At 44.3% G+C, this 24,449-nt stretch overlaps 1 protein-coding gene across 2 annotated transcripts; it reads left to right on the top strand.

The window, feature by feature from the left end:
• Positions 1-147: 147 nt before the first annotated feature.
• Positions 148-21,412, top strand: RGS10 (regulator of G protein signaling 10). Of its 2 annotated transcripts, XM_088059798.1 has the most exons (6): positions 185-244; positions 4,128-4,335; positions 5,966-6,084; positions 7,522-7,608; positions 14,546-14,689; positions 18,084-21,412. In XM_088059798.1, the coding sequence occupies exons 2-6, from the start codon at positions 4,266-4,268 to the stop codon at positions 18,228-18,230; spliced, it is 567 nt and encodes a 188-aa protein (XP_087915924.1). In that variant the 5' UTR covers positions 185-244; positions 4,128-4,265; the 3' UTR covers positions 18,231-21,412. The 2 variants fall into 2 exon arrangements, with proteins under 2 accessions (XP_087915925.1, XP_087915924.1); XM_088059799.1 differs by lacking the exon at positions 4,128-4,335 and having other exon boundaries at positions 148-244.
• The last annotated feature ends 3,037 nt before the right edge of the window (positions 21,413-24,449 follow it).

The following is a 24,449-nucleotide window of genomic DNA, read 5'->3' as shown; positions in this document are numbered from 1 at the left end:
TCAGGCTGGGGAGGGGGAGGCTGCGAGGGGGTGAAGCCCCGGCAGTGCCACGTCGCACGGGAGGTCCCTGTGCCGCGGGGCCCGTGGCATCTCCGCTCCGGGCAGGTGCGGGGCCGGCGCTGCTCCCCGGGGCGGGGCGGGGCGGGGCAGCGCGGCCGCCCTCGGGCTCGGCAGCGGGGCCGAGCGGCGCCCGGGATGTTCAACCGGGCCGTGAGCCGGCTCAGCAGGAAGCGGCCGCCCTCAGGTAACGGGGACGGGGCCGGGGAACCACGGGCGAGCCCGCGGCCGCCCCCGCCGAGGAAGCGCCAGGCCGGGCTGTGCTCTGCTCCGGGCCGGGCTGTGCTCTGCTCCGGGCCGGGCTGTGCTCTGCTCCGGGCCGGGCTGTGCTCTGCTCCGGGCCGGGCTGTGCTCTGCTCCGGGCCGGGCTGTGCTCTGCTCCGGGCCGGGCTGTGCTCTGCTCCGGGCCGGGCTGTGCTCTGCTCCGGGCCGGTCTGTGCTCGCCCGCGGGCCGCGCTGTGCTCTGCTCCGGGCCGGGCTGTGCTCTGCTCCGGGCCGGGCTGTGCTCTTCTCCGGGCCGGGCTGCGCTGCCCGCGGCCCCGCCGGGGGAAGCGCGGGGCTCACGGAGCTCTCTGGGCCCCGGCGGCGCTCGGGGCCGGGCCCGGGGCTCTCGGCGGCCCCTCCGCCCTCAGCGAGCCCTCAGCGATGCGCGCTCCGGGAGCAGCGCGGCGCTTCCCGCCGGGCGCGGAACGGGGAACTGGGTTCTGCTCGGGCTTGTGCCTCGGCAGCCAAGTTTCGGTCGGAACTGCTGCTGTTCCCGGGGGCGAGGAGGTAGCCCAGGACATCAGAGCGTGGTTGTTCGAACTCCAAACTGACTTTGAGGAGTTCGCCTTTGGAGGGAGCGTTTAAAGCTGGAATGGAGATTTCCGAGGAATAATAATGTAGGACATCGCGGACCCCTCTGGAGACAGGCGCTGTAACGCGGCTGTGTGTTTTACACTCCCGATGCTTCGAGTCTGTCGGTTCCAAGGGCTGATGTCTGATATCTGTCACTGCTGAGACATTTGGGGCAACAATTGCAATCTCCAAATCCTAGAGAATAACACTGTTTTATGATGTGCAGGAAGAAGTTGCAATCTTTCTAAGAAAAGCCAAATGAGATCTTTGTCTAGAGCTGTTTGGGTTTTCTGGGGTTTTTTTTTGGGCTGGGTTTTTTTCAGGGGGGGTGGAGGAGGCGGGTAAGAGGGTGTTTTAAAGGCGATGTCTGGTGAATACTTCCAGAGATGCTACAAAAGAGGAACGTCCCTTTAGTTTCCTTCCTTATAGTTAAAAGTGGAATCCAGTAGCCATCTGTTGCTAGAGACAGTCAAAAGAGGATGTTGAGGCTCATGCTCTGAGCACCCCACGGGTGAGAAGGACAGCTCTGCTGTAGCAAAAAGGTCCAAAATTCAGCTGCTACTAGGAAAGAATTGTTGTGCGAGGATTCATCAGCTGATGCTTGGATACATGGAAAGTAAGGGAATTTTCCCTTTTCAGCTTATGGAATTTCCCACTGCTTCATACCTTGGATTTATTAATTCCAGACTTGTGATTGTTGCTGGGTAGGCATTCTTGTGACTGTGGGACAAGACAGTGTATTCAGAGTGCTTTTAAAGTAATAAAAAAGGCTCATGGCTTGCAGATTTATGATCCAGGTGGATGAGGGGAGGAGTGGTCAGAAGTTCTTCAAAAAGGAATGGAAGCAGCTTTTCTTGTTGTACATCGGTGCTTAACCACAGAGTAAGGAATGTGCTGTTTGCACGGTGCTTTTGCCATTGTGCTTGTGTGGCAGTTGTTTGTTGGGGAGTGTGCAGAAGATGTGTGTGGGAATGAGATGGGCAGAGCAGGCCACGGGGAAGGGATGTGTTCAGCAGGATTCTGTGAAGGGTGTGAGTCTGTGCTGCTTGATATAGTGCCACAAAAGCCACGGTTTCAACAGCTGGAGTGTGGCAGCAGCTTGGGAAGCGCTGCATTGTGCAGTGCTTCTGGAAGGCAGAATGAGCAGCATGTCTAACTCAATTAGCTGTGTCTGAATCACTCAGTTTGATGGGTTCCCACAGGATTTTTCTCTAAGTGCATGTCAAAAACAAGGGCCAGGATTGTGATTTCTGACCTGCAAAGCTCTATGTGTTAATGGTATTGATACTGCCTGGGATTTCAGTCCAAGTTCCTGTTTGGAGGATGCAAATATTTGGCATTTTTGATAGCACTCTCCAGCTGATAATTACGGCGTTATTAGTGCTGCGCTTACCGTTCTGCCGCGCACAAAGAGCCTTTATCCACAGCCTGCTGCTGCAGTGCCATTGTGTGATGGGAAGGCAGCTTCTGCGACGTTTCCCTCTAAAATAATGCTCCAGATAATGCAACTGCCACTTTGCTGGCTTAGCATGGAGTGCTCTGAAGAATGGTGCTGTTAAAAGAAGCACTTAATCATCTGCTGCGTTGGTAGGAGCAGCTGGCTGCTCCCTGCACATCGTGAGAGCGGTTGTGTCTCTGAAGCAGATTTCCAACTCAGTGGAAAGTTTGCTTCAGCAGAAACTCTTACAACTGTGCTCTGCCGTGCGTGCCTTGCTGCCTTTTCTCTGCCTCTTGCTTTCTAACCCATGTCCAAGACAGTGAGCTCTGAGCTGAAATTTAATTAGCATGTTATAATGGAATAAATGTACTGTAATGTAAGAAAGGTAGTTAACCTATTTATCATCTGATGCATATTCTGGGTGTTACTTTTACAGAAATATTGGTGGGAGAACTGCCATTTTGTAATGCCCTTTGTGATGCACAAAATTATCTCCCAGTTTTTAGTAACAGCAAATGTCTGCCTTCCTCATTTAATGATCACACAAATGTATGCACATTGTGGTAGTTGTTAAACAGTGGTATCAAGCTTGTTGTTTCTATATTGCTTAACTTTGTCAGGAGATGATTTGAACAGGAGAAAGTAATCTTTTTATAAATATCAGAGGCAAATAGGTGTCAGGAGGATCATTCATGTAACTACACTGCTGTATTGCCTTCTCAAATGAATTGTTTCAGACTCATTAATTTGCACTTCAGTGAAAGTTTCTTTTTTAAGTTAATTTAGTAATATAGATAGATTTGAGGATCAGCTTTTGGAGTCATTTGTGGGGAAAACCTCTTTCCTATATTTTGAACTCTCAAAAAAAATTCTGAAAATTGTATATTAAATCTGCTCCATGGAACCAGCACATGGAAACAGAAGTTATGAACCAGAAGTTATGAACCTGACTTGAGGGATGTTGAGTCACTTTTGTATTAGAGTAAGTGTTGGTGATGGCATATTTAATGGGATATAATAAAAACACCTAGAAGTTTTAATAGCCTCATAAAATTTCAGGGTGTTTCCTACTGTCATGTGCAGCCTATTTGCATATGAGCTGAAGGTGAATGTTGATGTTTTATGGTGGTTACAGAGGAGCACTGGACATGGGGATCAGTGGAGCTCAGCCTGGTGTTCCCAGCCTTGGGAGCTGTAGCTTGGGCTGGGATTGCACTTCTGGAGGCACCCAAAGCTGCCCAGCACCTGAGACATCCCAGAGCCTCTCCTCTGGGGACATAACTGGGGCAAGGGATACATGGAATCAATTGAATAAATGAGGAAAGGAGTAAATGGGCTGCAATGGGCAGACAACCCTTGTCTCTGCACCACAGTATTTTTTGGGTTGTGGGGAGCTGTGTAAGTGAGGAAATAAACCGAGTGACAATGTCCTGCACATGGCTCAGCAGGATGGACACTAGGAAGATGTCATGTAGAACCTCCCTTCAAAACCAAATTTTGTTTTATTAAGGTTGTAGGAGGAGAATGCAGGGAAAGGAGGAGTAGAGGGAGCAGGGTTTGGAGGCTGACAGGGAGGAGAGGGGGCAGAACATAAATGGAGGGGTAGAATTGGGTTGTGCTGGGTAGGCTGGAAGTGAGAGGAAGATGGGGAAAATGATGACCAGGGAGGATAGAGAATGGCCAGCAGTAAAATGGGAGATCAGTCAAAGCAGCAGAAGAGAAGCAGATTTATGTATTCTGGGTTTGTGGAAGGACTTATTCTGGCATTTCCTTACCAGAATTTTTTTTTTTTTAGGTTTACAAGGGCCTGGGTCTGCACTGGCTCATTGAAACACATGCTTTTCAAAGTAATCATTAGTGTCCACTTCAGATTTGACTGGAAAAGAAACACTGGAAATCAGATGTTCCCCCCTTCTGTTGTGTGCTAAATCACATGCTCAGTGAGGGAATGGCCTGGTTCTGCAGGAGCAGCTGCACACACAGAGCTGCCATCCCGCTCCAAGGTGAGCGTGAATGTAACAGCACATCCCAGCTCCTCAGAGGGTCTTGTGTTCTGCTGCAATACACTTGGCCATTCCCACTCAAATCTCACAGATTTTACTGAGATTAGATACCCAAATACTTTTAGTCAGGTTTCTAAAATAAATTCTTCAAGTGCTAATCAAGAAGAACATCCTTTTGCACGAAGGGGGGCAAGCTGCAGCTGTGTTAACTCGCTGTGCTCTTGTCACATGCACGGGCTGCAGCTGTGGTTTGGACACAATCCTCAGGTTCTGGCTCCTGACCTTTAAACTAGCAGAGTTTCTAAAACAAAATCCCCTCTCCTATCAAGGCAAAAGAGATGTTCATTCATTTAGAACAGCTGGTAAAACAAACAGACTCCACAGGTCCCTACCAACCGAAGCTCAGGAGCCTCTGCTGTCATGCCAATATTCTGTAGGGCTTTAACCTCAGCATTATTTCCAGTCACCAACTGTAAAGGGCATCTGCTACTGTGTATTTACTTTTTATATATATATATGTATGTATGTATATGTATGTGTGTATGTACGTATTTCTGCATAGAGACTTTTTTGAGATACTCAGTGAGTATCAGTATCTCATGTTTCATGGTGAAAGAAGAGTTTTTAAAAGCAGAGCTTAAGCAGAAGTTAAATGAGAAGAAGAGAAATGAAGGATTTATAAATAGAAGCTCGACTGGTTACAGTAAGGTTTTTGTGCATCTCTCCAGTGCGTAGTGACCTGAAGTGCAGCTCTTATCCTCCTGTGTTCCCAGGGCATTGTGTGTTAGAGGAGAGGAGGCTGAGCACTTTATGTCTGTGTTGGAATTTCTCAGATGAGCAATAGCATTCCTGGAGTTTTTCCAAGTAATAGGTTTTCTGAAGGGTAGCCAGCAAACGGGGTTTTTTTGCCATCACCAGCCTCAAATGAAATGTACTTGTTCCTGGGATTTAGAAAATAGAAATTGTATTCCATCTTCCCTGTCTGTGAGAAGGCTGGCTGGCAGATCAGATATGGGCAAAGTCCAGAACATCTTATAAAAGGAGAATTTCAGCACTTGGAAACAAACAGTAAAATCACCTTCTTGCCCAAAATCAGCTGGAGTGAGGCTCTTCTGCTGGGTGTCTTTCCTCCCATTGGACTGGGTTAATGTCTTGTACTGGTTCTCCTGCTAAACAAGCTATTATTTTTCTTTCTCTCTCTGCTTTTACCGAGCAACCAGCTTTCAGTGACGATTCTCTTCTTAAAAATAAATTTTACGTGTGTGACTGGCCAGAAGTTCCTTTTGAGCAGCCAACATTGTTGCCAGTGCCAGAGCAAAATATGGACTGTGGTCATTGTGTTCCCCAGGCAGAAGGTGCATAAAAGTGACAGTGCCTCCTTACATGCATGTGAATTATGTGGCTGTAAGGAATTTTTGCCTCCTTACAGGCAAAGCAGAATTAAAGTGTCTGTATGTGTGTGTGTTATTTTCAGTTTTATGGTGTTTCCTTTAAAGAGATCAGCTGAAATCAAGAGTGCAGGGGGAACTGGGGAGACATCCATGTGACTGATACTTGTCTTTTCTAAAGAAGATGCTGGTTTTTTCTTTCTTTTCTTTCTTTTTTTTTTTACTTTTCTTTTTTCCCCCAGAGATAAATGACGGTGAGGGCCACCCAAGCAGCAGCCACCAAACCTTGAAAGGAACCTCGAAATGGGCCACATCCCTGGAGAACCTCCTCGAAGACCCGGAAGGAGTGAAACGGTTTAGGGTCGATATATGAAATATGGATATTTACATAAAGCAAAATTCAGGTTTTAAAGCAGAATGAGCCTCAGGGTGCAGCTGTGAACACTGTGACCAGAGGCACACATCCCTCTAGACAGGTGCCCTGAGCAGAGCTGGAGCTGTGCCACTGGCAGAGCTTCTGAGGTGGCACCTTTTGCCCCCTGCCACTGCATCCTGCGCCTGAAAGGCTCAGGCAAGACTTTTAGCTGCACCTTCCTAGTGGGATCTGTCCTTCCTTGCAAGGATTAACAAGTTCCTGTTGGATAAACTGCAGTCCCTGAGCCACTGATCCCTCCTGCCAGGTGTTACTTACCACTGAGACCCTGGGCTCTCAGTTCTCACACGTTGTCCTTAAGCAATGAGTTACCAGGAGCAATCTGATGACTCTGTGGCTCTTGCTCTGTGTTTAGCAGCTCTACTGAAAATATTCCCTTTCAGTTTACTACAAAGTGTGGGCTGGTGCAGCTCAAAATGGCTTGAAGTTTAATTAGGTGAGGGTGGTGAGTTGGTGTTTCAAGGCCTTCTTGCCACATTAGATGTAAGAATAGGAACTGCCTACTTGAAAGTGCTTTTGCCATACCATAAAATGCACTGGGATAAAATGGTTTCCTGCCAGACTGCTTTGAAAAGTGAGGCAAACAAGAATTACAAAATGCTGATTTTAAATTCTTTAAAAAAAAGGAAAAAAAAAAAAAAAGAAAAAAAGTAAATCTTGGTGTTGTTTAATTCCTGGCATTACTTAGTCTCTATTTTCTAACACTTGAAAGAGAAAAACTGATGATCTCATAGCTACAAAAGTTTCAGGCATAATATTTCATAAATACATTTAATGTGCATTTTTCCCCTTTTAAAGCCTCACTTTTGGCTTTGAATGTGCTGTGTTTAAACGGCATAGAGAACACAGCTACATCTTCTGCTTCTGTTTGTTTAAGTGAATTTATTGCCACAGATGATCACATTAACAACACATTTATTTGTAGAGATTTTACTCATTACAAAAGGCAGAAGGACACTACATGAGAATCCCAAGTGCTTTGTGACTCTCATTAAAATTATTCATTCTAGTCACCTGGTAATGAATTCATATATTTTTGGATTTCCCTTTGAGCAGTGGCTGTAAAAGTGCTCAAGTTATTTAAGGGAGACTGAAGAAACCATTCCTGTTAGTTACTGCTATGGTCTGAGATTAGACGTAGCCCATCCTCCTCCTGGAATGTGCTTTCAAAGTGCAGAACATCAGAGTGTTCTGTAGCAGTTCTGCAGATGCACAAATGCAGTGGTTCTGTGACACTGGCTTGGGTAAATTCATTGTAAAATTAATTGTAAGTGGCTTCTAGTTCTAACAGTTGTAGTAGGAAGAGGGAAAAACAATTGAGAAATTGTATCCTAACCTTTGTGTATTTGTTTTTCTCTTTCCTAGGAATTCTTAAAGAAAGAATTTAGTGAAGAAAACGTTTTGTTCTGGTTAGCATGTGAAGAATTTAAGAAAACACAGGGAAAAAAGCAGGTATGTTTCCTAAATAAATTCTGTCAACAAAGTTTACTTAGTAGAGCTGGAGCTAAAACATCTCTGTTGCATAATGTGCTTTGCGTGAATGCAAATAAATACATTTGAAAAAATTGCACTAAAATCATCCTGGTGGAATTGTTTGGAAACAAAGCTGGTTCTATTTCAAATCAAAACAAAGTGCTGAAATTGTCAGGTTTCCCATGTTTTGAGAACTGAATTTTTGTAGTTTCTAGGGAGTAGCAAAAGTTTTATTAATTCAGTGATGTTGCATCATATTGTTTGCAAATATAAAGATGTTTCATTCAGAACTTTTTTAGAGCATAGCAGCTATTACATGGAAATTTACACCACTCTGATATATATATGATTATATGTGGAACATAAAAATCACAAATGGCCCAAACAAAAATATTTTACAGGACCAAAATGAAACATTTTGCCTTATCAAATTACAAGTTGGAAAACAAAAGGGGTCTGTTTAAACTTCTTACTTAAATATTTATCCAAATTGATGTATACCTGCAGAGCCTTTTCTTTTTGATGACAGCTCTATCCTTCTAGTAGGGATATTCTGTTGGAAAATTTCTCAACCAGGCACCTCCAATATGAATTTTTTTCCCACTACTTGGATCTTGGCTTACATTTAGATCCACCAGGAACACTGGATCCATTTTCACATTTAGACTTTGAAGCCCATAGAGTCAGGCCTAAAATATATACCATGTTTTGTTTGCTTGTTTCTCAAGAAGATTTTGAATGGGTTTTTTGGTGGTTTTTTTTTGTTTTTTTTGTTGTTGTTTTCTTGAGAAATTTCAAATTTATCTGCTTTTTAAGAGCTCATCTTTAAGAGCTGTGAGTAGGGTTTCAAAACTCCAAATGAGTATCCCTGTCTTTGAGAGTCAGACTCCTAAAGCTCTTTCTTTCTGAAATCCCACTTTTATGCTTTTTACCTGAGTGCAGCCCTTGTTGCCAAAGGGCACCACAAAGAGGTGAGAGTGGGAAAATGTCCCTTCAGCCCCTTCTGAGTGCATCACAGAATTACAGAGTCACTGGGTTGGAAGAGACCTTCAAGATCATCGAGTCCAACCCAGCCCTAACACCTCAACCAGACCATGGCACTGAGTGCCACATCCAGTCTTTTTTTAAACACATCCAGGGATGGTGGCTCCACCACCTCCCTGGGCAGACCATTCCAGTACTTTATCCCTTTCTGTAAAAAACTTTCTCCTAATATCCAACCTATATTTCCCATGGTGCAGCTTGAGGCTGTGTCCTCTCATTCTGTCAGCTGCTGCCTGGAGAAAGAGACCAACCCCACCTGCCCACAGCCACCTTTCAGGGAGCTGTGGAGAGTGATGAGGTCACCTCTGTGTCTCCTTTTCTCCAGGCTAAACAACCCCAGCTCCCTCAGCCATTCCTCACAGGGTTTGTGTTCCCAGCCCCTCACCAGCCTCGTTGCCTCCTCTGGATGTGCTCAAGTGTCTCAACGTCCTTCCCAAACTGAGGGGCCAGGACTGGACACAGCACTCGAGGTGTGGCCTCAGCAGCACTGAGTACAGGGGGAGAATGACCTCCCTGCTCCTGCTGGCCACACTATTCCTGATCCAGGCCAGGGGCCATTTGCCTTCTTGACCCCCAGGGCACTCTGCTGGCTCGTGTTCAGCTGCTGTCACCAGCACCCCCAGGTCCCTTTCTGCCTGGGCACTGTCCAGCCACACCATCCCCAGCCTGTGGTGCTGCAGGGGGTTATTGTGGCCAAAATGCAGAACTTGGCACTTGAATTTATTAAACTTCATCCCATTGGATTCTGCCCATCCATCCAACCATTCCAGGTCTCTCTGCAGAGCCCTCCTCCCTTCCAACAGATCAACACACGCTCCCAGCTTAGTGTCATCTGCATATTTACTAATGAAAGAGTCAATTCCCTCATCCATGTCATCAGTAAAACTATTGAACAGGACAGGCCCCAGCACAGACCCCTGAGGGGACACCACTTGTCACTGGCCACCAGCTGGATGCCACCACTCTCTGGGCCCGGCCATCCAGCCAGTTCCTAACCCAGCACAGAGTGCTCCTGTCCAAGCCTGGGCTGCAGCTTTTCCAGGAGTGGGCTGTGGGATTATACGTGCTTGGAGGAACATCAGAATATGCCAAGGAATAGGAATCAGATGGGAGAGCTGGGCTAGGAGTGGTGCTATGAAGCACAGGTGTAAGAGGGCTGTGTCCAGGATTCCTTTCTTAAGGTCAGTCAAATATTGTCAGCTAAAACCATTTCCCAGTAGATTTTCAACAACAACAACAACAACAAAAACTTCCCTGTCTTTCCAAGCAATGTATTTTGAGTAGGAGAGTCTCCTTTCTGTAAATATCTCGTGTCTTGCACTGAAAAAAAAATTCCCCTCAAAACAATTTGCTGAGAGTATTTTTTGGGTATTGATAAATCCATAAAAATACAACAATACTATTTTTTTGCAGGAAGAGGGAAATGTTCGATTTGACTGTGAACTTTGTAACATTTAGTAATTCCAGTTTTGTGTATTCAGCTGCTTCCCTCCCTCATCAAGGTCCATGAATACAAAAAAGTCTTGAGGAAAGAACAACCAGTCAGTCGACTTTTCTGTAAAGTCCCACGCTTTCAGTGGGATAATAATCATTTTTTCCCTTGCTAAATAATTTCCATATATTTAGCTGTTTTAGGATTGTTAACTTAGGATGCCAGTACAGAAAATGTTAAAGTGATGTACAGGGATAGGAGCTTGGTGAATCCTTCAATGAATTGCCAGATGAATGGACAGAGATTTAACTAAGTTCTATTTAGGTTAATTATTCAGAACCAGTCATCCCACAGTATGGTCAGCCTGGAGTTGCCCAAATTATTATAGCTGGCTGAATAAATGTGCTTTAGAATGACACAGACTTACAGTAAATTTTTGTAGCTACTGCTTATGGGTGGCTTTGTTTAGATAATTTACAAAGCTAGGAAAAGCACTAAAAATAGAAATCTTTCCAGTGTTTATGGTATCATGAAGTGTGGGTTTTTCTTCTGAAAGTGACTCTTGCAGAAATCCCTTTGCATCTCTCTATTGTGTGCACAGTATTCTAAAAACAGTTTTTTACTTGTTTTGTAATTTGCTTCTCCTTAAAACTAGTTTCCCACACAGATTAGCTCATAGACACTGAGACTCTTGGTCAGATGAAGCTGATATCAATTTAACCCAGATTGGAGTGAGTCCAGAGGAGGCCACAGAGATGCTCCAAGGGCTGAAGTAGCTCTGCTCTGCAGCCAGGCTGGGAGAGCTGGGGGTGTTCAGCCTGGGGAAAAGAAGGCTCCAGGGAGACTTTCCAGTGCCTAAAGGGGCTCAAAGAGAGCTGGAGAGGGACTTTGGAGAAGGGAATGGAGTGACAGGACAAGGAAAATGGCTTCAAACTGTCATAGGGCAGGTTTAGATTAAGTATAAGGAAGAAATTCTTTATTTTTTTTGTGAGGATGGTGACACACTGGAACCAGTTTCCCAGAGAGGTGATCAATGCCCCATCCTTTGAAATCTTCAGTGCTAGGCCAGATGGGGCTGTGAGCAACCTGATCTAGCTGAAGATGTCCCCTGTCCCTGCAGGGGGTTTGAAGTAGCTGACCTTTAAAGTAATTTCAAATTTCCATGATTCTATGAATGGGATTTTCCCCCCTATTTTTAAAGGATGAGACAAACTTTTCATTACTTGACGTGAGAGTACTGACATGGGGTTCTACTTGGTCAGTTTAAACTTGCCCAAAGGTCCCCACATGAGCAGTGGACTAAGCATCCGTTGTGCCAGAGATATTTATTGTTATCCTTTCTCTGCCAGCCTGATGATTCAGGGAGCAGGGGAGATTTTTGGCAGAGTGAGGCAGCAGGCACACTGCATTGCTGGTCTAGGCAGCTTTTAGATGGACTGGGTTCAGCCCATCTTCTAGCAGGAAGGTACAAACTTCCCCCTCAGCTCAAGACACATCTCTGTAGCTCAAAAAAAAGAAAAACAACAACAAAAGAAAAAGGATATTCCTTTAAAACTGAAGTTAAAATACAAATTTAATGTTTAGTGAAGATGGAGAAATCAATTGGGTCAAGTCCACTCATAGCAGCGAGCTCTGCTGCCACCCATGTGGCCCTCGTGTTAGGGCACACATTTAATTTCTGAAATGGAAGTGGTGGGGATAAGGAATAAAATTTAACTGTAAATATTTTGTTGGAGTTAGTCATACATTGTTCCATTTGTGACTGTTAATGAAATAAACAACATGTCAGTCGTGCTGCTTCCCAGGGTTTAAATGTTTCTTCTCCTCTTGTAGCTGAGCTTCAGAAATAACTTACAGATTGTAATAAATGCTTCCAACATCAGGGAGTATTTTCAGCTATTGCTAAAACCCACCAAAATATCCATGTTGAAGTTTTGTAATGAATGATTCCAGAACAAAGTCCTGCACATTCAGGAGTTTCTTCTGTTGCTTCCCAAGTGGAATGTAGCAGGGGTTTAGCAGGGCTGGGTAATGCTGCACAGCTGCTGAGTGCTGGGAGCCTGCTCTGATGAGCATCTGGGGCTCCCATCCACCTCATTTGGGAGCCACACATGCTTGGGAGCTGAGCTTGACCTTAGGAGAGGAAGTGGGAAAGAATATTGTATCCACTTGAAATAGAGAGGGGGGTGCTGTAGACAGAACTTTGTACTCCAAGTGGGAATCTGGCATAGACACTGGGGAGAGCACACAGATGGAACTGAGGACTGCCAGGAATCCTTTAATAACCACCTGTGAACAAGATCCCAGTTTAAGAGCTGTTTCAGTTCCAGAGGCCCCTGGGCTGAGGCTTTAGTTTCAGGCTGATGCAGAGCAGAGAATGCCACCGAGTGAACAGGGATGATCTCTGCCTCCTCCACCTGAACCTGGCTCTGCCTGAGTGACATTTGGGGGGTGTATGAACACACTGGCAGCTTTAATTGTTCTTTCTTTTTAAAGCAAATTATAGGCTGTAGTTAATCAGCTGCTGTACCACTGAAGCATAGATGTAGCAGAACAGTTCTATTTGCAGCAGAACCTGTAACGTGTAGCTGTGCATTTTCATATCTCCCCACTGCTATAAAGCCAGGTCCTCTGTGTCTCTGCAATGGCCTCCTCTCCCTGCCACAGCTCTTTCACTTCCTTTCTTTGTTATTCTTCCTCACAAAATCCAAAGAGCCTCCCTGTTTCACCAGCCTCCCACACAGTCCTGTTGTTCCTCTCCATGCTCTTTAAACTTCCTCACACTTGCTTCTAGTTTGGTGTTTCCTCTCCAGCCTCCCTCTGCCCTTTCTCTGTAGTGCCCAGCTTGCTCCTGTGTCCTTGGGCAAGCAGCACCTTGTGCTGGGGCTGGTGAGGAGCTACATCTGCCTTGGTTAGCCAGCAGCAAGCAACACCCTGCAGTTCAAGTAGAGCAGATAACTTCTGAGCACGTACTGTAGTTTTTCCCTTGGTGCATGCGCTGCTTTTCCTCTCCCTTTCTTTTCTCCTGATTTTCCTTTGACTCAGCAGGAGAGTAATTTTTTTTTTTTTTTCAATCTTTTGCCCCTCTCTCAAATGTGGTTGAAATTGGACAGCAGGTTCAAAAGTCATTTAGGTGGGACTGGCAGTACAATGGTTCATGCAATAATAGCTGAAGGCCCCTTTACTGTACCTGCATTAGGACATTAACTTTGCCACTTATAGCAGTCACACCTTTGATCCCTTGGATTAATTGCTCATTTAGAACCGAAGTGGCTGACCCAGTCCTCCCTGAACTGTGAAACAAGTTGGAAATTGTTAAAAAGAGTTCATTGTGACCTAATGCACTTGACACGTAATGTTCTACCCACCAGATGAATAATGAGTTTTAGAAAGGAATACTAGAGAATGGGTGTCCCCTTCAGCAGTGAGAGAGCCCCAACTCTTTAGGCCTCTCGAATGTTCAAACACATGCAGCTTTTCTTCTAATTACCCCCAAGTGTAAATGTACCTCAGCTGTAAAACATGGAAGTAATTCTGAGACTCCTTCATGGACACGGTTTAAATGTTTCCTTCTTCAGGCCCTATTCCCACCAAAGGCACAGCCCTTCAGCTGGTGCTGGTCTGGAGCTGTGGTTGCTCATTAGAGGTACCCTGGGGACACTGGTGAGTGCCCAGGACTCGAGATAGCCCAGAGCAGCTGCTCCTGCATGCAAAATTCAGATTGCAGCAGGGGGCTTGGCTCTTGCCTGGCTTAGTTCTCTTCTCCAACCATCTGGATAAGGGGCCTTTCATTGAACTGTAGGGGATTGTGGCCACTCACTGCTTTGAAGCTTAAAGATGCTGGTGGGGTCAAGATGTTATTGCTGTTACTGGTTTGACAAGGGAAGAGCTCTGAAATCAGGGCAAATGCTAATAGCTTTCTGCAGGTCACGCCCCTCTTTACCAACTCTCAGGCTATTGAGAGTCTTATCTTTGCCAATTAGCCAAGTTGTTGGTGTTTTCTTTAATGGTGGAGTCGGTGCTGTAGGTGATCTACTTTGAGGTAATGGTTAAGACAAAGTATGTGACAATGTAATCTGGCAGCAGCATGGGTTACACATTAATTTAATTTAATTTTCCCAGTTTTTTCACTTCAAGTTTCCAGTTTTTCCTCCTCTGGGTTTCTTGCCCACACTGATGACCTGTTAGGAAAAACATTTGTCTCAAAAGCCAAGACAAGGTGTAGTTGATGATGCTGAGCAGTTTTACCCTGGCTGCTGAGATTCAACCATCCCAACCTGCTGTAACCTAGAGCTGAATTCTGGCAGCTTTCACTGATATTACTGTAGCTATTGGCCTGCAGGGGTGTTCCTCTTCCAGTAAAAATGAACATACATAAGGAACATGACAGAGAAAACATTCCCACAGCAAATAATTCTCTAAATAAATGTCCTTTTGCAGATGCAGGAAAAAGCTAAAGAGATTTACATGACTTTCCTGTCCAGCAAAGCTTCCTCCCAAGTTAATGTTGAAGGGCAGTCCCGTTTGAGTGAGACCATCCTGGAGACACCTCACCCTCTCATGTTTCAGAAGCTCCAGGACCAGGTAAAATTATTTATTTCAATAACACAGTTTCATTCATTTTTGTCTGGTTTTAGTGAACTCTGCTTTCCAGCCATGGCATGGATTGAACAGGTAAGCACAGAGCTGGGTTGCTTCCATGTTGGGGATATTAATGCAGCTGCTCTGAGATATTCCAGGTTCTTGGCCCCATCTCACTACAACCAATTAATTAAGAGATTCAATACAATCATTCTAATTCCAACTCAGGACTTTCCTGGAAAACTGGATGGCGTTTTCTCCTGGCTCCCTGTGTGGGTAGCTTGAGAATGGCCCTGACTAACCCAGTGTCTTCGTTTTCCTGTGTATTCACTTGTTCTGAGTCATTGCTGATGTTTGTTTTTGTAGTTGCCACTGGTTTCCTTGAGAGCTCAAATTTCTTCAGTTTACTTTGGTATTTATATTGATATGAATATAACACGATTTTCTGAAAACCCTCCTCTTCTGCAACGTGTGAGACTTAGAGGAGTTGGTCTCTGCTTTGCCTTTCCCTAAAGAACTTGGGAGGTCTGGTAGGAATTAGAAATTTTGCAGGCATGTCTTTAGGTGGTAAATTTTCCTGTTATTTAGCTGATTTCAAAGCATAAGTTATGAAGTGAGTCATTCTTATCTGCAGCTTTCCAGCACTTGCAGTACTATTTTTAATTCCTGTACCATCCTCAGGACTACCTGTATTTTCCATTTGGCTGTTTCCTTTTGTGGAGAAACAGCACAGTGATTTAAACAGTGTTTTCAGCCCATTTCAATCAGGTATTGAGTGCATTGGCTGGACACTGTCTGGGTCACTTGGAGGGGTCTGAGGGGCAAAGGCTGTGCTGTCTTTCAGGCAGATTCCAAGACATTAGCAGTGGAAATACCTGAAACCTAATTTCCATGTGAAGAAACAGAGTTTTTAATGGAAAAAGTTCTGACTTGAGGGAAGGGAAGGAAATGTTCTGGTAGGTCTAAGCACTGCAGTTCAGGCTGAGTGACTATAAGAGTGAAGCTGGAGAGAATACTGGAATGAAAATATTTGCTATTTTATAAATGACGTGCACGTGGAGAGCCAAGGATTAGCAATACCTGAACTGGAAACATACTGGGCTAGTGGTAGAGGAATCCCCCTAGTGTGGGAAGAAATTCTGTGAGCTTTTAAAAACAAATGCAGAGCATTTATGGGTCACTGGAAGTTTCCAGTGCTTGAAGCTACTGTTTATTGCTGTTAGATAATGGCTCAGAAGAGTTATGGTCTTCTCCAGTTTTCAATCCTTATAAAGTTATGAGGAGTGGTGTAATTTGCTCTCTGAAGAGCAGTGTTAACCACTGCTGGCACTGTGGGTCTGGAGCAGACAAAGGCAGAGCTGGGAGGCCGCAGTCTGGAGTAGAGCAGTGCTGTAACAAGAGCTTCAGCTGTCCAGAGAGCTCCTGGTGTTACTGGGGATGCTGGGCGGTGTGGGCTGCTGCCCATGGGTGCCCTTAACTGCCCCCAGGCCATCTGTGTGTGCTGGATGAAGTGTGGATCATAGAAATCCACGTGCTTCAGAATACCTGTGGGGTAAATATTGCTGCTCCACAAAGGCAGAGGGGGAAAAAAAGGGTTCTGCTTTGGCACGTGATTATGAGCTCTGCTCTGTATGTGGCTGAGCAGACTGCAGGAGATCTTGATCTTCAACGCTCTTTCTCTCTGGGAGATGCTTTAAGTGATACCAGGAACAAGAAGGGTCTAAGTTCTTAACACAGGCATGATGTTTTAACAGGAAATGTCTTCCTTACAATTTTTTCCCCTTGATCTGGTTGGATAAACTTAATTGTATGGTATTTAGCCAGTGCCAGGAGTTAAGCAAATTTGACTTTGCTTAACTCAGGAGGAGTTCAGACCCTGAAGATCAGGCTCTACATAGAGTGGGTGCTTTGAGATTTTTTTTCATATTCCAATATGTATCTTAAAGAATGATATTTTCATGGTTTTAGACATGAACTTAAATATTTAAATATGTAAACAAATAGTGGTTAGTAAAAGCAACCATGTAATTTACTTGTAAGGGAGCTATTTCAGCAAATGCACAGACAAGAATAGTCAAGTTTTAGGTGTTTGCCTGTATCTGTCCAGGTTCCTCGAGGATGTGGAATGAAAAAGCAGTCTGAGATTGTTTTTTTCCTCCTAGCAAAGAGTTGTGTTACCTGATTGTACTATCGGTTAGAAGTGAGGCCTGTAAAGGTAAAGATGAGTTACCCACACATGGATTAGCCACATCTGCAGGTCAGAATCCACAAATTTATCTTGGAAATTGTTATTCTGAGTATCATAATAAAGAATCAGTCCTGAAACATGACTCAGAGAGGCTCCACCAGTGAAATAATAGACTGGGGGTGAGGCTGGCTTTGGTTTTGCCTCAATTATAGTTTAGAAGTTTACTTTTTTTCCCTTCCCCTCTGTTTCAAGACCAAGCAAAATATAGTCCTGACCTTGACACCTGAACAGATTCCAGGCTCTTCTCCCAACCCTTTTGTTTTCAGAAAACTCCAAAAGAGTTGTAGTTTTTTTTTGTTGTTGTTTGGTTTTTTGTTGTTGTTTTTTTTGTCTGCAGTGGGTATAAATAGAAGAGCAGCATTTATGCTGAGAGATGAGCCTGAGCTCAAGCCCTGGGAGAAAAAAGCTGTACTTGGGGTTGACTTCATGTTTCCATGGTGGCTGTGAGAAGCTCTTAGCCTAGTGAAAAGTGTAATTAAACAAATTTAATCCACCAGCAATTTAAACCCACATTTTAACTGGAAAAATACATCTGTACCAGGTCAACTCTTTGTGGCAGGTTCCTGCAACGTTTCTTGTCTGGCCTGAGACCAGTCTTGGCATTTGGTCTAAAAGAGATGGGAAGGTTGGCATAGCTTTAAGAACATTGGCTAAACCAGTTGTTTCAGTATTTGTGTAAATTATTCAGAGGTTTTCCTTAGTTATCGAGTGCTCTGCAGGAGTTACTCTGCAGCATTCAGGAGTCAATGCAGGCAGAAAGGTGCACAAAAGGTACCTCTCTTTCTTCAAAACTCTGCTTTGTCCCTCTGAATGTCTTCCAGACGCCCTGCCAGGAGGATCTGATCATCCTCCTCACTGACCAAGGCACAGCACCTCTCACCCTCAGTATTAGATGTGCAGAGTTGGCTATTGTGAAAGCTATCATTTGATTTTTAAACTAATGTGGACATTATTGCCAAGCAGTGACCCTGGAGCCCACAACATGCTGCCCCTGGGAGAGTTGGAAGTGTATTTTTTTAAATGTCCCACTCTGTACTAATGCTCTAGAACAAACAGAATGAAAGTACATTGGAATTAATGCATCCTTCCCATTTAAAATCTCATTTTACTGAGGTCATTTGCTTTGTATTCTTTTCCCCCTCTTCCCAGATATTCAATCTCATGAAATATGACAGCTACAGCCGCTTCCTGAAGTCAGACATATTCCTAAACCATAAGAAGAGCGAGGAGCAAGAGGAGAACTCAGCAGAGGCTCAGACTGCAGCCAAAAGAGCATCAAGAATTTACAACACATGAGACACAATGGATCTCTTCAGGAGAGGCAATACAATAAGGAAATTACACTCAGGAACAGTCTATATATATACAGGTTTATAGCAGTTGCATTTAGGGCTTGGAAAGCTCAAAACCTTTTTAGGAGATACTTACCTTCTTAATTGCTTGAATGACTAATTGTTTTTGCATGATAGCTATTAACCAAGCACCCATGGAAGGACTGCTTCCCAGCTAAAAGGCTGAGGTATTCCTCCATAGCATGAATTGCCTTTCATATTTCACAGATTAAAATGCTTTTAATTCTTGTGTTTTCTTTTGTGAAGCATTTTGGTGATGAGAAATGGGAGATAGCGTGGCTGGGTTTTCAGTATCGCCTTGTAATTTTTATTTGGGACTAGCTTTTACATCCTGAACTTCTGGGAGGAGCAGTTGAAGAGTACATTTCAGAGTAGTTTGTGGGTGAGTCATTCATAGCAAATTTAATCATAAAGGGACAGCGTCTTTCAGGGTTAAGCTCAGCAGAATCCAATCCCTTCCTGTGTGACTTTGTTCTTTCAGGGTGATGTCTGTTTTGCTTTGCCTTTATTGCTGAATCAAAACACTTCCCCAGTCATGATTTTCATTTTTGTATCTCCTGAATTTCCCCCTTTATTTTATTTTAATATTTTTGCAGTAGACAATCACCTTCTTCAGAGGCTGGGATAACCTCTATTCCCTTAGGAACAGAGGCTCTAAAAGAGACAATCTCTGAAGAACTCCTAACTGCCATTAGGAAATGTGACAGTGAATAAGTAAATATCCCTCTCAGGGCACACTGATCTCAGCAAAGCTTGGCTTTGTCCCTCATGCCAGTGTGACATCAGATGCTGCTATCAGGAAGCATCTGGTCTCTCCCAGATCTCCTGAACAATCCTGCTCTGTGCAGCCACAGTGCTTTGGCAAAGGACCAACAAACCAAATCTGGTTTTGTTTTACTCAATTTTTTTCTGCTAAAATCGCCCTGCCGGGTTTTGTTTGCCCCACTCAAATATTTCAGGGTTTCCTAATTGTGATTTTGGAGAGCTGCAGTGGAACATGGAGTTGGTTTTGGGGTTCAGCCACTCTCACATCAAGCTTGAGAGCAAGGGGAATTTATTTCTGCCCTGTGCAACCAAAGGTTGGTAAAGAAAGGCATTCCCAATGAGCATTCCGTGTTGTCCTGGGAATGTGTCAGCACTGCAAAGCACATTTTGGCATTGAGTTTTTCACGTGTTCATATATTTTTTGATTAATTCACTGCAGTGTTACTAAATTGCATTTTAAGCTGGGAAAGTGTATTAGCTACTTGCTCTGTTTAGAAGCTTCACAGCTGTAGTCTGGCTGTTTCCCACTCATTATTTACTCTTCCATTTTTTGCACTGCTTGTCTTGAACTTTTGTTTATGTGCTGGCTAATCTAAATGCACAGTTAGCTTTTGAACATTTTGTACTTACTTTTTTTTTTTGTCAGAAATGCCAGATATGTTTCATACATTGCTGTCACTATCAATGTTTAAAATCTAAGTCTAGTTTGTCATTTTTAGAATGCAAACTCACTTGGTAGACTTGATTATTTCTTTTAACTCTGAGCTGCTCTTGCAGGTGTTGTGTAAAGGAAAATTGTTTCCATGGGCTTTTCCCTAGTTGAAAGTGGGGATGGAAGTTCTGATTGTTCCCCTAGAGCTCCATGCCCTGTTCATTTTTAGGAAATCAAAGGAGAGGTCAGTGCCTCCATATGCATGTTGTAAGGTGTAATTCTTATGCACTGAGTTAATGTTCTTTTTATGCTCTCGAAAGATTTAATGGTGAAGTCATGTTACTTCAGGCACTTTCAGTGGTATTTGACCTCATGCTTAAGCTGTATTTCAATGTTTTACTGAATAAGAATGAACTAAACATGTGCATGAATCTTATTTTTTTTTCTTTCCTCTGATGGGGCCTAGGAAATGGGACCATTCAGTTCTGGACTTGCTTACTATTTGTAATCTCAGGATTGCCTCTTTTGAAAATCCACTGTAATAACAAACTCTTAATGCCTGCCGCAGCAGAGGACAGAACTTCTGATAGCATTGAAGCCCTTGGGAGTGGGCAGCTTAACCAGTTTAGGACTTGGGATTTGTATTTTCCCGGTGTTTGCTTCATCAGTCTTAGTGATATTGAAAAATTCAGCATGGGGACATTAATGAGAAAAATGCAGAACAAGCTCTTACCACATTCATCACATGGATGCACAGTAGATTCATTTTTAATCATATTGATTTTAAAAATGCATGAGCAAAGGAGAAGAGTCTTTGTCTATCATGTTTTAAAATGGTAATAATAGACAATAAAACCAGGAGCCGTATGAACAAAGGTCGGCTGTTAAAGAGAGAAAATAAGTTTGTAGCTGCTTATGAACAACACTTTCCTTGGCAATATGTTCCCTATCAGGTACTGCCTTTGCTTGCTCAGAGCAAATGCCCCACATGAGGAGACACAAAGGTGCTTACACTACCACGAGACAAAAGTTACTGAAATGAAAATGTATGTTTTAGCAGCATCTCTAATCCTATGATGTTTACTTCAATACCTATTATGTTTCTAACCTAATGTACCTTAACCCACAAAATTCTTAATATTTGAGTTGCTCTTTTACCTCAGAGGCAAAAAGTTGATTGCACCATTCTCTTTGTGGTGCCTGGGTTTGTTTGATTTCTCTACAACACCAACAAGTAGACTTGCAATGTGCAGAAAGCAAAGATGTTTTTTCCTATTCATTGGATTATCTGTATTTTTCAGTAAAAGGGCAATCAAATTAAAACCATGCAAGCAGATGTCTATAACTGCAATTTGTGTATATGTGGGGAGAGTTGGTATTATTACAAACTTGCTTCTGAAAATAGGTGTCACTTGTTCCACGTGGCACAGAGCAAATCACACAGAAAAAGAACTGTTTCCCTAGGAGTAAATCCTTCATTCCAGGAACAGCTGTAAACATTGCATCCAGCCTCAGGCTGTAAGTGGGTGCTCAGAGTTGCTTTATGTAGAGATTAAAGATAGGATCTACTCCTCTTCATAGAACTTACACTGAAGGTATGAGCACACAAAACAAGCAAGAGAAGTTTCGTGCCTGATTGCATGCCTTAAGCTCTGTCCTATTTTGTGTTTCTCAGCTAAAAAATAAAAATACTCTACAAATACACCAAATCTGTGTGCTGACAGCTCTTTTATGTTCCAAACAGAGTTTGGGTAGGGATGACTTCATGTCCCACCATTATCCTGCCCTCAGTCCTTGCTAACACAGTTTACAGCCTGTCCTAGTGTAGAGTTTTTTTCCTTGGAAGAAGGAATGGCACAGTGGGGCTCACTTCTGTCACTTGAGCAGGGGAAGATGCTTCTTGTACCTGCCCCATCTCCCATTTCTTTTGTTCCTGCTGCAGTTCTTTCATTGCACTTGCCAGCCCACTGGTGTGGAGAAGGAGGGTTTGAGAAATCAGAGGGAGGGAGAGAAAAATACTTTAATCTTCCTGTTTGGATAAGTTTGGAATGCACTTGGATTTCTACTGAAGATTCAGACATTTTAAGTGGGTTGCATCTGGGCTAAAAACTAATTAGGTCTGTGATGCAGAGAGGTCCTATATCATTCTGTGACTTGCCCAAAGCAGAAAAGTGATATATACTCCTTTTTATAAATTGTTTATAACTATTTTCATCCTAAAACAGGGCAGCAAGTCCTGGAGTCGCGCATTTTTGCCGAATGTCTGCCCCTGACAGACCAGAAGCACTGTTTACACGGCAGCGATGGTTTCCCCGTGCCAGAGGCAGTTCCTCTTGGTTTGGATCCAGCACAGCTCATGTCCCAGGGCTTTTGGCAAAGCCACAGTTCAAAGCGAGCTGTGGGGCATCCTTTATCCCGAGCACTGGTGTGACTTTGCTGTGCTGCCATACAAGTGCTCGGCAGCTGCGGCCGCAGTTCTGATCGCTCCTCTTTGGCTGTAATTAAGCGAAAGATGCTTCTCATCAGGGCCATTATATCCCTTTATTTATATATGGAAATCCATTGCGTTTAAAAGCGCCCCGTTCCAAGGGGCTTGGGGTGGAAGCAGGGGAAGAAAGAGGGAAAAGCGGCATTTTGTGGTACCATTGCCAAATTTAGCAGCACCCTCTCCTGGCTCTCGGCTGAACAACTCGTGGGGATTTTGGGGCTCGGAGTAAGAGCCGGAATAGGGAAAGGTCGCAGCTGCTCGTTCCTCAAATGCAGCGAGCTTGGCGACCTTTCTCTGTCGGCAAGAAATGCAGCTCCAAAAGCCCTCTGCTTTCTGTCGGCAAGAAATGCAGCTCCAAAAGCCCTCTGCAGAGATGCTGGAGTGGCTCTGTTTGTCAGAAAAGGCAGCTGCTGTCTCTCTGATCGAAACTTGGGGGGATCCCCGTGCAAAAGACAAGAATTGCTTTGGAAGGCGGCATTACAGAGCAGAGAACTCCCTGCGATATGAAACTGCAGAAGGGCCAGCAGCTGTCGCTTCCATGGGTGCTCTGACCCGTGTTCCTGCCGCTCTCCAGCTTTCCCAGAGCTCGTGTGCCCAAAATCCAGCCTGGAGCCTGCCTGCACCCCTGTGCTGCCCTCGGGCTCTTGTTTCGCTTTCCCAAAACCCTGCGAGCCAGCAGGAAGGGCTGGCTGAGAGGAGCTGTGGGGTCAGGGCTGGGAGTGGGGATTAGCTCTGGGTGAGCACCAAACCTGCTCTCAGGGGGGTGTCCCGACACGGGGAATTCTGCTTTCTTTGCCAGACAAACTTCAAGCAGAATCTGTCGGTCTGACCCCTTGCTGGAGGGTGGCAGCCCCTCAGTGCATGTTTTCCCCAAGGAGCCCCAGGTGCTGCCTGGCCAGACCCCTCAGCCCACGGGGGATCGTGGTGCTCAGTGGGTCGTGCCAGGCTGTGCTTCAGCTGGCAGCAGCTGAGCTCAAGCTGTATCAGCATTAACAAATGTGGTTTTCATCAGGCCTATCTCACTGGGTTAGATAGATTTCAAGTGTTTTTCCATGTCATGACTAAGATGGGGTAGGAACTTAAAATACTTCACTAAGTTAGGCTAGCAATTGCAGCACTGAGGGTCTCCCAGAGTTACCAAAAAATACACTGACTTGGCGATAAATTGAAACTTTTTAGGTTCTTTCTCAAGCTGCAGTCCAGAGGAACAGCTGAACATAAATTTTTCTTAGTTCCTGTTCTGTATTTACTGATTTCATAATTTTTCCATGGTTTGAGTACTAGGTTAGGCATTTTTACACCCCTGCACTACACACATCTAAAACATATCTTTTTAGCGTCCCTAAAGTGCCACAGAGATGGATCTGGCTGCAAAGAGCACATGGGAGAAGCTCATGCCCCTCTTAGTCTGTGAAGAGATACCAAACAATATGAGACCCCAAAACATGAAGGACAACACTGCTAAGATATGACTGAGACTGAGAACCTCGGTACATGGTGAGACCTCAGGGGCAGAGTTTTGGTGCAAGTCATTCCCTGAATGGATGGGAAACCCATCTCTGATGCTTTTCTTGCAGGGCTCAAGAAGCCACTCTTAAAAGCTGTTCTCAACCTCCTGACCAGGTACCTGTGGGATTAAAATTGCAGTGTAACCCCATAATGAAGCTAATTGGGCTCACAGAACTCTGCTTCTGATTGCTGCTCACTCCACATCTTGGACACCATTTCTCGTTAAGGAAGTATGAAATTACCAGGGTTTTTTTAAAGCAAATCTTTTATCCTGAAGCCAGGAGGGTACGAGCTGTGTGTTTCATCCTTTCATTCATTTTCCCCACCCACTTCCTTTTCTACTGTAGAGAAATAAGTGAACTCTTTGTGATCTCTGCTTTCAGGAGGATTCATCGCCCAAGCTGCTCCGTGGATTATCAGTGACTTCCCAGCTAACAGATGGCTGGAAGTGACAGCAGTGCTGCAAGGAATTAAGGAAATTATTTCCATCTTGGGACTGGTCTCATTCACTACATTATGCAGCTTTTAAGCATTTTCCATCCACTCAGATGAATATTTGTGTATCATTTACGGAACGCGAACAAAATCTCTCTGAAGCAAAATTTCCAGTCTCAAGGCGAGTTGTTGTTTTTGGAGTCATCACTGGGGCTTGGGCAGAGGCTTGAGGGAAATCCTATCCTTTGTAGCTGGGCCAATAGTGCTGTAAACTTAAAGATGATCTGTCTTTTTCTGAGCTCAAGATTAGGCAA

Source organism: Pseudopodoces humilis, chromosome 9, assembly GCF_049639895.1.
Source record: "Pseudopodoces humilis isolate 2021_Gansu_Grassland_sample_001 chromosome 9, ASM4963989v1, whole genome shotgun sequence".
Taxonomy (NCBI): domain Eukaryota; kingdom Metazoa; phylum Chordata; class Aves; order Passeriformes; family Paridae; genus Pseudopodoces; species Pseudopodoces humilis.
The sequence above is the reverse complement of the archived record's forward strand: the minus strand, read 5'-3'. Positions and strand labels throughout refer to the sequence as shown.

Coding starts and splice junctions, on each gene's coding strand:
- RGS10 (XM_088059798.1), top strand. CDS start 4,266: ATGCTCAGTGAGGGAATGGCCTGGTTCTGCAGGAGCAGCTGCACACAC. Junction 4,336..5,965: donor AGCTGCCATCCCGCTCCAAG/GTGAGCGTGAAT, acceptor TTTTTCCCCCAG/AGATAAATGACGGTGAGGGC. Junction 7,609..14,545: donor AAACACAGGGAAAAAAGCAG/GTATGTTTCCTA, acceptor GTCCTTTTGCAG/ATGCAGGAAAAAGCTAAAGA.